The following is a 12,344-nucleotide window of genomic DNA, read 5'->3' on the forward strand; positions in this document are numbered from 1 at the left end:
TGCCCGAGCATGTTTCCTCTGCTGCTCCCTCTGCTTGAAGGAATAAAGGTGTGATCCGTTCCACTGCCTCCTGCTGAAATCCACCCCCACCATGCAGATCAAAAGCCACTGTCTAGATCACAGATGTCAAAGTTCAAAAGAACCTCAGAAACAGATGGTCAGTGCCCACTCCTTCCATTACCCATGAGGAAACCGAAGCCCAAAAGGCTTAAGGGACTTGCTCTAAGTCACACAGCTGGGTAGCACTAAATCACACAAAAACTTGGTCAGGAAGCCGAGTCAGCTGATGTGCGGGCGGGGGCATGCTGTCCCACATTGTCCTGATGACTGTCCTGATGACTGCTCCTTCCTAGGAGCGCCAGGGTGTTTATGCTGTCTGGACACCCCCTCCTTCAGGTCAGAGTTGTGTGTATGTGTCTGTATTCCTAAGCATCTGGTCTGTATTGTACCCAATCAAGTTATCCCACTGCTTAGCTGCCCTGGCATACGGTCGGCCTCCAGTGGGCTGTAACAGTCATTGGACAAACAAAACACTGGAACACTGCCTCCCCGCCATGGGTCCCGTGTCCCTCCCATCAGCCTGCATACGCTGCCAGAGAAAGGCCCCAGCCACCGTCTCATCTCTTCCACACCTCTCCTCAGCTTAAACCCTTAAGTGCACACATGGGAGACTCGGACAGCCCTTCCTACCCTTCCAGACTCGTTCCCTGACACCCAGAGCACCGCCAACTCCCCCCCACCTCTATATTTTATGCCACCGTTCCCTCTCCCTGGGACACATTTCAAGAGTTCCCCTCGTTCCCAACTTCTCTCCTACACAGCCAACCCCTATTCATCCTGTAAGGTCCAGATTTTCTGAGAAGTGGCCTCCTCCAGGAAACCATCCCTGACTACCAATCCCCTCCTTCAGATGCAGTGCCCCCCTCTGTGTTCCCAAAGCACCCTGGTCTCCCTCCTCTACAGTTCTCAGCACCGAGTATTAGGTCCATTTGTCCACACACCAGCTCCCACTCCCCACTAGATCGTAACTTAGAGCTGGAGCTGTGTTTGTCCCTATAGCACCTAACACAATCTCCAACACATTAAATTAGACTGAATAATTCTTATTTACTAGTTGCAATCAGACACAACAAATACATGTACGTGGCATTATTTCATTAAAATACTTTAGGGGCAGCTGGGCGGCCCAGTCAGGTGTCTGCCTTGGGCTCAGGTCATGATCCCAGAGTCCTGGGATCAAGTCCCGAATCGGGCTCTCTGCTCAGTGGGGAGCCTGCTTCTTCCTCTCCCTTTGCCCCTCTGCCTGCTTGTGCTCTCTTGCTCTCTCCTTCTCTCTCAAATAAATAAATAAAAATCTTAAAAAATAAAATATTTTAAAATATGTAGGAGATATAGATGTGTGAGTGTGTGTGTGTGTGTGTGTGTGTGTATGTATATACACATACATATGTCAGCACAATATTACTAAGGGGACACGTCCACAGATCTCGGCAAAGAAGCACTTACTACATACCACATGGTGAACTGCCAGGCATCCAACACCCAAAAAATACCTTTGGAGAGGTGTGATGTCCAAACCAACACAGCCAACCGGTGAGCGTGTATGACCAATACCCACTAAGCATGTGAGTGGAAGAAGAGCTCCAACACATCAGGCACCAGCAGAAAGCTCTCCCCAGGAAGCCTCATGAGCCCCCGCGCAGTCTCCATGTGTTCATCTTCTGGAAAGTGAGCACACGGTGACTCCAGGAGACCCACATGAGAAGGCCACTGGGGCCCCCAAGACTTGGGGCTGGGGAGATGTCAACAGATGGTTAGGTGGAAACCATGAGCGTCACAGAATTCAGGGTATCAGATTCGGACTGTGGATAATTAGTAACAGCACCCCTGGGCACGGAACTAAGATAAGAAGGCAAATAGCTAACGCCAGGAAGATCTGAGACTGCCTCGAGAGAGAGCATACCTCTGCTACTGGACTTGAAAGGAAGGAGGAGGGTATCCAAGTAAGAAGGGAAGAGAAACTGAAGGCAAGCTTCCCTGAGAAAGTGGCATTCTGAGGATAGATGGCATCTCAGGAGACTCAAGAACGACCATCTCAGGAAAACTGCCTGTTGGTTAACCTGAGCAGGAGTGAGAGGCTGATGGTATACACCGATGCTATTTTTTTTTTCCTCCCACTGACCTGCGGAACCAATTTACAAACACGCTTTCTTAACCCGGCCCAAACTCATGCCTTTATAGACAGAGCGTGCTCCCCTTGGTAAGGGAAGTCACAGTGAGCCATGGGGGGAGCATATTGCATGTGAGGTCCTCCCCCACCCTCTGCACCCACTCCTCCTGTGTTAGCACCACACCCAGCCACACCAGGAACCCAGAATTATTACTCGGCAGCTCCCCAGCCCTCCCCATCCACCGACCCTCCAACCGGGGAAAAGGCCCCCAAGCCCGTCCTCCTCCATGTCCTCCCTCACGTCGAGCCTCTTCTCTGGAAGGCTCCGGCCTCTGCCCCACTTCAGTCCTCACCGCCTCCCACATGAAGTGTTGCAACAGCCACCCGCCCTTCCTGCTGCCACCTCAACAATCTGGCTGCATCAACCTCATCACATTTATCTTCCTAAAATTAATAACCTTACCCCACTGGCCTAGCTAAAAACCCTCCCAGATTGCCATTTTTTAGGAGATTTAACCCAAACTCCTTAGCATGATGTTCCAGACCCTGTGCCACATGATCCAAGCTGGACTTTGCAGTCTCACTTCACCGGCCCTCCCTTCCTGCTGACCCCAGGTGTGCTCTCTTTCTTACCCACCTCAGCTTCCACCAAGCCTGAGCCTATCCCACTTGCTCCACCCAGCACAAGCCTGCTCACCATTCAAGACCCAGTTCAAATATCACCTCTTCCTTAAAGTCCCCGCCAGCCCCTAAACTAGGGTGACATCTTTGTGTTGTACCCGTTGTCCTAGGGTAATCACTGAAAGCATCCATTTACTCCCATATGGGCCAGCTATGGATGATAAATTACACGGCCCTTCTACCTAAAACCTACTTGGACCCAAAGATAGAACTAGTTACTTGTAGAACTGGGTCTTTTGCTAAAATGTATGTTCCTCAAGGGCAGTTATGCTATCTTATCTTAGTGTGCACTGAGTGTGTACTTCCAGCATCTACGGACTGTTAGCACCTGTTAGGCACTCAATGAACTGTGGTGGAATGAAAGAACAAATCTGATTCTTAAAAAAATGGTAGCAATCAGGACGCCTGGGTAGCTCAGTCAGCTGAGCGTCTGCCTTCAGCTCAGGTCATGCTCCCAGGCTCCTGGTATCAAGTCCCGAGTTGGCTCCCTGCTCACCAGGAAGCATGCTTCTCCCTCTCCCTCTGCCCCTCTGCCTGCTTGTGCTTGCTTGCTTGCTCTTGCTCTCTCGCACTCTCTCTTGTCAAATAAATAAATGCATTTTTAAAAAATAAATTACAGGGGCGCCTGAGTGGCTCAGTGGGTTGAGCCGCTGCCTTCGGCTCAGGTCATGATCTCAGGGTCCTGGGATCGAGTCCCGCATCGGGCTCTCTGCTCAGCAGGGAGCCTGCTTCCTTCTCTCTCTCTCTGCCTGCCTCTCAGTGTACTTGTGATTTCTCTCTGTCAAATAAATAAATAAAATCTTTAAAAAAATAAATAAATAAATAAATAAATAAATAAATAAATTACAGCAATCAATCTTATCTAAACTTCATCTTAAATTCCAATGGATAAATTTTCTAAATTAGAATTAGATCTGGGGTGCCTGGATCACTTAGTCAGTTAAGCATCTGACTACTGATTTCAGCTCAGGTCATGATCTCAGGGTCCTAGGATTGAGACCAAGTCGGGCTCCATGCTCAGCAGGGCAACAGGGCATCTGCTTGTCCCTTTTTCTCTCCCTCTCCCCCACCCCCACCCCCCAGCAGCCTGTTGCCCTGTCCCTGCTTGTGTGTGCTCGCACACACTTGCACTCTCTCTCTCTCAAATAAATAAAATTTTTTAAAGAAAAAATTAGATCTAGGGGCACCTGGGTGGCTCAGTGGGTAAGCATCTGCCTCCAGTTCAGGTCATGATCCCAGGATTCTGGGATCGAGCCGTGCATCGGGCTCCCTCCTAGGAAGAAAGTCTACTTCTCCCTCTCCGCTTCCTTTGCTTATGTTCCCTCTCTCGCTGTCTCTCTCTGTCAAATAAATAAATAAAATCTTTTTTATAAAATAGATCTAAGAAGAATCCAGTGCCAAAAAAGTTAAATTAAAATTATAAAAATTTTCAAATCCTGGGACAAAAAGGCAGACCATGAAAGCATCTGCCACATGAGGTATTTCTTGCCCCAGCCCAGTGTTTCTCAACTTTTTTCATTATTGCCCTCTAAGGAGCCTTATTAGACACTTTTCCCTAACCACACCCACCATAAAATTTTAAAAGCACTGAGATATATATATATGTGTGCTTTATACATTAAAAGGGCAAGCTTAAAGTTTATTCTTTTTATTCAATAATGAATTTGGAATAACAATAAATATTTTAAGTTAAATTAAAAATTTTAAAACTATTACCGTTTAACTTTATATTTGCTGAGTAGCTTTTAATGTAATGTATCAAATTACACAGGCAACTTTCCCATTTCTACATAACAACAGCAATGTAACCAAATTTTTGAAAGATATTCAACGCTGCTATTTTTCTAGCAAAGGTAAAACAATTGAAAAATTATCTTCTTAAAAGTTATATTTTAGAGATGCCTAGGTGGCTCATTCAATTAGGCATCCAACTCTTGATCTCAGCTCCCCACGTTGGGCTCAAAAAAATTCTTATTGTTTTAAAGTTATTTTTTTGGGTGCCTGGCTAGCTCAGTTGGGAGAGCATGCGACTCTTGATCTGGTTGGTGGTTGTGAGTTCATGCCCCAAGTGAGATGTAGAAATTATGCAGATAAATAAATAAAAATTTAAAAAGTTAATTTTAGTAAACTTAACTTTTGTTTCATATGAGAACACAATTTTTAACTTAAATAGCTGCTAGATATTCACGTACTATCGATATTTTATCTTTCCCATACTTAACTGTATGTGGACTGAATAATAGGATTAAACAATAAAATATAAACTATTCCTATTTAATTCTCAAATACCAAGTCACACACAAAAACACTCAGGGCCAAACAAAAGCAACATCCACAAGGCAGCCAATGGGCAGCCTGCACATATGAGGAGTTCACCAAGAAAGAGATGACTTCAAGATCCAGTAACTGATAGGAAATCCTTCAATCCTAGCCATTTATTTGCCGTAGGCTTATAGTATTGATCTTGCATACATTGTGCATATCTCCCAAGAACCCGTAGTCAACATTGCATACATAATCCCCTAGAAAACTCAATGAGAGAAATTTTAATGTTAATTAGATATTGTTGACCAAGCTCTGAAGGGCTACAAAATCATTGTAATATCTAAGATGTTTCTGCCTCCCTCCCTTGCCACCCTTGAGGTTGCAAGCCCTACCTTCTATGTTCCCACATGTATCCTCCTAGCAACTAAACAGGAAAAAAATAAAAACAAAACAACAACAAACACCAGTTGACCCAGGAAAGCACCCCCTCTACCAGCCACTGTGACAGCTCCTCTACTATTCTCACGTCCTTAGAAACTCTGAAGAGAAAGAACTGCCATAGTATTAGCTCTTCTCCCAAAAAGAAGCCCCCCCAAAAAAGCATAGACTTCTAGAACTGGAAGAACACTTAGGACTCATCCAGCCTCTCCTTCTTCAGATGAGGAAACTTAAGAGAACCCTAAGAGAATGAGAGACTTGCTCAATTAAATCACTAGATACAGACAGAAACCTGTTCTGTCTGGTTCACTGCTCTATCTGCAAGCAGATGTTTGCACACGCCATGAATAAATGACTACTAGACAAATAGTGACAGAAAGCCGGGTTCATTTAATCCCTAGTCTACTACTTTTCCAGCTACACTGCTTTGTCACTTCTACTTCCCTAGCATATAAAATAATGGCCACAAAGACCATAAGTGTATACTGTTTAAAAAGTTCCCCAGCTGAAACAAGCCATTTTAGACTCACATGCCCAGTGAAACCGACAAACTGGGTCTTGTTCACTCAAGGTGCAGTGCTTCAGCCAAATGAAAGATTAAGGACTTTCTACATATAAGTCAAGAGTACCCAATCCACAGTGCAGTACATGGTGCTTGCTTACCCTGCCTTGGGCTCTCCTCTAGAGTTCTTGTACACGTGTCCTATCTCCTTACCTAGCCAGAGAATCCTAGAGAGCTAAAACCATGTCTTCTCTTTCTAAGACACCTACAAAGAGCAAATGTTTCAGCACAGAGCAAATGTTCAATAAATGTTTGTGAAATTTCTACCAATAGAAATGGCATACCATGGAGGGACAAAAGAGAATTTGGCATGAACAAAATATTCTGTTGGTACTTTGCTCATCTCCTAGGTCCAATGTAGTACCTTACATGTAACAGGAACCTAATAGTTACTGAATTTAATAAATGAAAGATAGAGCAAACACTGAGAAGTCATTAAGCAACATCACTTATGCTTCTATTCATTCACTCAGCAAATGAATATTTACCAAGAATCTGTGTGCCAAGCTCTCTGCTGTTTAAAACCTAACTTGCTCCACAGACCTAGAGTCCTTCTCCCTAGCTAATGCCTCTCAACGCTTCAGCTCATCTTGCAGACAGTGGGTATGGCTAGGGTGGCCATAGGTCTGAATATGCCCAGGACAGTCCCAGTTTACACCGATTGTCCAAGCATTAATTATTCACAGCAACCCCTCTCTCACTCAACAATGCCCTGACATTATATAGCCCTAAGAGTACCAAATCTTTTTAGACAAGCAGACTAGGGACTCAAAAATTTCAATCCACATTTACTATGTACTGCCAGTCTTGTTTCCTCCTTTGCAATACCAGCATAACACTGATTAAACTAACTGATTGTACCTAGGGAAGCAGCTGGGCACGGGCTGGAACATCAAACTGAAATCATACCGTAGAGAGCCTTGCATGCCAGACATATAAATACTTAATTTAATATACAACAGACAGCCAAAAAAACTTTTGAGGAAACGAGGGTATGTACAGTCAAAGCACGATTAGTTTTTCTACCTCGATTATAGAAAAGAACTAAGACAGGAAGAAAGAAAAACAGAAGCCTCCAGGCCATACCAAAGGACAGGCTAAAGTTATAAATAAAGAAAGGTTGTCATGGATGAAAATAGCAACAAATACGCTATTTCATCATTTGCCTTCACGTGTAGTGTTAAAAGTTTCAACAATAAAAAGATGCAACTTAGCAAGCTCAAGTTCATTGGTTTGTGGTGTTGGGGTCCTCATTGCATGGGACGGGCTGTAAGAAGGTTTTAAACAGCCTGACTTGCCCTCTTGCCTGTCAATCGAGTAAAGGAGCTGTCGTTTGGTTTTTGTTTCGCTTTTATTTTAAGGGCTACATTGAAAAGACAGTATTCGTTGTCAGGAGTTTCCCAACATTAAAGAGATGGACAGGAATCTTAACCCGCCTCCTCCAGATCTTCCACTATTGCATCATTTGAAACTAAACCACCTCCAGCAGCGACTTGTAAAATTCAAGTCAGGTAAAATGGCAGCAGCAGCAACTGTGGGTGCTGCGGCGGCTGCTCCAGGGGCCGGCCTCAACCTCCAGCGCAAGAGGGAGCGTCTCTCCCGAGCTGCCAAGTGCTGAAAGGGACAGTCAATAAATCAACAGGTCCGGCGCGCGCTCCCGAGGGTGCTCAGACCCCGCGCGCCGGCCGCTGGAGGAAGTGACTAATTACTTAAATACAGTAGAGAAGTCAGGAGGCCGGAGTCGGTTCTCCAAGCGCCTCCCCCCACCTCCGTCCACCACCGACACTGCGGACCTGCGTGAGAAAGGCCTGTGCCCTGCGGACGGGGGAGAAAGCACCAATTCCCGGGCTGCTGCTCCAGTCCCCCCAGCCCTCCAGCCCGCTCGGCAGCCCCTGCCCCGCCCGCTCGTGCAGACACCCCGGCTAGCCCCCTCCTGTCACCAACTGTAAGCCCTTCGGTTCAGCCACCTGGAAACTTCCATAGAAGTGCTAGTCTACACACCGCAGAGGGCCAGTGTCGGGACCTCGGGGTCAGACCTCAAAAAGCCCGGCGCTCCTGAAGGAGCTCAGAACAGCGCAGGGCTCCGTCCCGCGCTCCCGCGCGCTCTCACCCATCCACCCGCAACCCCGACGTGGTGTCTTCTATCGCCACCACCCCACGGCGCCGGCGCCCCGAACCTCCGCAGCGCCTCCGCTCGGAGCGCCCTTCACGCTCGGGAGGTCCCGACAGACCTCCCAGGCCGGGTGGCCCCACCCGCAGCCCCTGCCCTTGCCCCTTCCTCCCAACGGGAGGCTGTCTGTCCCGAACTGGGGATCAAGGGGGCGGAACCTTGGCCGTCCCTGATCGGCTCGCTCATCCCTCCGGGAATCCAGAGACAGTGCCCGCACCCGCACCAGCCAGTACCTCGTCCGCCTCCTGGTCGGCTCCGTTGCCTACGAGCGCCATGTTCCTCCTCAGGCTGCCGCCACCCAAAAACCAAACAGGGAGCTCAGGACCGGCTCCGTTTCTCCGCTCCCGGCTCAGCCCAGCGCCAGTGAGGGAGGAAGGGGGCGGCCCCGCGCTCCGGCCGGGGCCCGGGCGGGGCCAGCGCGCAGCCAAGCGAGTGCTTTCCCCGCCCCCGGCGCCCGCGGACCCGCAGAGCATCCATTTCCCCAGCCGGCGCGGAGCTGCCCGCCTGGCCGCAAGCTCCGCCCCCCCGCCGGCCTCGCCCCGCCCTCCCACGCGGCTCAAACTGAAGGGCCAACCAGGTTCCCGCAACGCGTCTCCGTCCCCGGCCGGCATCTGCCTCGGACCCCCATGTGGGTGGGGTCAGCCGTGGGCGGGGGCATCTCCTGGAAGGAGTCCTCTCCCAGGCCCGGACTTCTCGTCGTTTGCCCCGGCTTCTGAGAGAGTACTTGAGGGGACTGGCTTCGTGCACAGTGGCGAGGGCTTGTGCTACCTTGCAGCCAAGAGAAGCCGGGTTGACGAGCTCAAGGTCAGGCCACGCTACACCTCTGGCGGGTGGAAGCACCTACTTGGTCCTTGGGCCAGTGCCAATCCGCTTCCCTCTCCAGGTGGACATCCCGTCGCACAGAGTGGGACCAGAGGGCAGCCCTGGGTCCCTCAGGATCACCTGTCCCCCAGAAGCCTCCGTCACGCCGTGTCCCCGAACACCATGTCAGATAGAGGTACGCTGTGTTTGCTTCTGTGTATGTTTGAAAAATAGAAGAAAATCCACGGGACAGATATTTATACAACTTGGAACTCCTCTGCCCCTCCCCCCACTCCCCTGTCACGGTTGTGACCCCCCCATAGCATCCCATACTGACCTCTCTTGTAACCCCAAACATACGTATCTAATTCGTGTTTGAACTGCACGCTCAGTGAAGGTAGAGAGATGCTGTCCTCTTTAAGGCTTTATCCCCAGCACCTGGAACAGTGTCTTGCACATAGTAGGTACTCAACAAGTGATTGTTGACTGACTTTAGAATTTTGTTCTTTTAAAAAAAATTTTTTTTTTTTAAGTTTTTGAGAGAGAGTGAGAGGAGCAGAGGGAGAGGGAGACAGACTCTTAAGCGGACTCCACCACCCGCGGGGATGGGGGCGGGGCTCGGTGTCGACCTAAGCGGTAATCAAGAGTCTCTCTGCTTATCTGACTAAGCCGCTCAGGTTCCCCCAGAAATTTATTCTTGCTTCTAACATGTGAAATAATCACACTATCCAACTAGGAAATTAAGAGTTTTATTTTTTAGGGTTGAGGCTTTTTTTTTTTTTTTTTTGTCCGCTCTATTTTACCCAAATATAATTCACCGAGTGTAAGTGTGTAATTCCATAACAAATGTTTACAAAACACCATCCCGGGGCGCCTGGGTGGCTCAGTGGTTAAGCCGCTGCCTTCGGCTCAGGTCATGATCTCAGGGTCCTGGGATCGAGTCCCGCATGGGGCTCTCTGCTCAGCAGGGAGCCTGCTTCCTCCTCTCTCTCTCTGCCTGTCTCTCTACCTACTTGTGATTTCTCTCTGTCAAATAAATAAATAAAATCTTTAAAAAAAAAAAAAAAAAAAAACACCATCCCAGTCATAATATAGAGAACCCTCAAAAGTTCCCTGTGCCCCTTTGCTATCAATTACCTGCCACCAGTCCCTTGCCTCTGTCAAACGCTGATCTACTTTCTATCACCATCGTTTTGCCTTTTCTAGAATTTCACATAAATTGAATCAGAGGGCATGTGGTCTTTTGTATCTGGCTCATGAAAATCTATTTAATGGCCATCCAGTGGTAATTATGAACATAGCTAAGATTTATTGAGTACTTACTATGTTTAGGACTATGTTGAGCACCACATACATGTTATCTCCTTTATCTTTCATAAACCCCTGAAGTAGTTACAATTATCAGTAAACTGGGGCTCAGAGAGTTCAAGTAACTTGTTTGAGGTTAGCCAGCTTAAAGTAAGTAAGGATGCCTGAATCTGAACTCCAGCAGTCTGACTATAAGGGGTGGCTGGCAACCCTTGTTCTGTCCTGCTTCCGGTCACTCTGCCTCTCTTTCTCCTTTTTTGATTCAGTAGACCAACTGCCTACACATGTCTATTTCACACATTGTCAATGAATCCCCTTTGCATCCTTGAAACTTGCTTTAAGATTTTAACAAATCACTATGTAACTTTATAGAAGAAAAATAAAGCAGTTTCTATCCCATAAACAACATGAAAAAATATGTTAGATTGTGGTAATGGTTGCAAAACTCTGTGAATTTTCCACAAATCATTGAATTGTATGCTTATGGGTGCATTTTATGGTTATCTATATAATATCTCAATAAGGCCATTTTTTTTCACCGGTTAACACATTCTTTGGATGCTCTTAGAATCAAGTATATGGGGCTAGAAGGGAACTAAAGGTCTTTTAATTCCAATACCCCTGAAATTTTCCATTCCTCCTCTCTTCCATCTCTTTCTGTTTATGCTTCACTTTCTGAGGCTAGATTTCCTGCCTGGTCCAGATTCAACTCTGTATTACTCACAGATGATTCCACTTTTTAAATTCATTGATTTCTAAGTTAATATTGCATCTTTTTGTCGTGAAACCGTCTTATTGGCAGCTTCTCCCTCTCTTGTATGCTTTGTTTTTGTCTTACAAATTTCATCTCGAATTTTGAAGAGATACAAAAGAAGTTCGCTCTAATTAGTGACAAGATGATGTTTCAGGAATTTTTCAGGAATCTATTATTATAGATAAAGTCTGATGCGGTTTTTTTGTTTGTTTGTTTCAAGATTTTATTTATTTATTTGTCAGAGAAAGAGTACAAGGAGTGGGCGAGGCAGACAGAGGGAGAAGCAGACTCCTACCTGAGCCAGGAGCCAGATGTGGGACCCTGGGATCACAACCTAAGCTGAAGGCAGCCCCTTAACCAACTGAGCCACTAAGCTGAAGGCAGCCCCTTAACCAACTGAGTCCCACCGGTGGAATTTTTTTTAATATCAGAGATCAAATCCGAAGCTCTGTATGTCTTAAAGTCATGTCACTAGGTAAACAATATTCATATTTCTAAGGAAGTTAATCATAAACACTAAATGTGTATATTCTAGCCACTGAACATCTAATCAAATTTGTTTGCTCCTGGCAGATGCCAGCTTTCTCTGCACACATATGATTTTGCAAGATCATGAATCACAAATATAAAATAGCCTTTTTCAAAAACAATTAGAATGGATTCGTTTTTGCAACCAAATTCATTGCCAGTTTGCTGATAATGTTGTATACTTAACAGTCAAGTGAGATCACTCAAATATTTAATTTCCCAAAATTAACTAACATAGGGATTAAGCAAGAGAAAGTGCCTTACTTTTCTTTTTTCTTTTTTTTCTTTTTTTTAATTTTGAAGGCACACCTACTAGGGTCTGTTTGGATTTCAAAATAATTCTAATACTACTTACAATCTTATCTTCAGTATTCCTTAACCTGTTATCCTTAGCTGACGTAGGATTCTTTTTGTTGATACATGATTTAAATAAAAATTGCATCTTCATCATTTGTGTAGTGGGAGAGAGAATGGATTTCCATTTAGAAAATTTTTAGATGCTTGTATCCATGAAATAAGGGTTCATTGTAAATTATGCATTTGTCAATGGCTTTGTCTCACATTCATATCTTAGCTCCTCAAGAAGAACTTTCCCCTCTAACATAGCCTTTCCTTCCCAATTACATGCTTCCATGTCCTCCTCCTGCCTTCACAGGACTTTTTCATT

At 46.2% G+C, this 12,344-nt stretch overlaps 1 protein-coding gene across 2 annotated transcripts in view; it reads right to left on the bottom strand.

The window, feature by feature from the left end:
- The window catches only part of TTC39B (tetratricopeptide repeat domain 39B), a 140,513-nt gene extending 131,409 nt beyond the window's left edge, over positions 1 to 9,104 (bottom strand). The window contains exon 1 of one of the 2 annotated variants that reach the window (XM_082695034.1): positions 8,520 to 9,104. In XM_082695034.1, the coding sequence (XP_082551160.1) occupies positions 8,520 to 8,897 (378 nt within the window). In that variant the 5' untranslated portion in view covers positions 8,898 to 9,104. The remainder of the gene's footprint in view (positions 1 to 8,519) is intronic. The other variant, XM_082695037.1, reaches the window with a different exon arrangement.
- Between the last annotated feature and the right edge of the window lie 3,240 nt (positions 9,105 to 12,344).

This window comes from Mustela nivalis (genome assembly GCF_964662115.1).
Source record: "Mustela nivalis genome assembly, chromosome: 13".
Classification (NCBI taxonomy): domain Eukaryota; kingdom Metazoa; phylum Chordata; class Mammalia; order Carnivora; family Mustelidae; genus Mustela; species Mustela nivalis.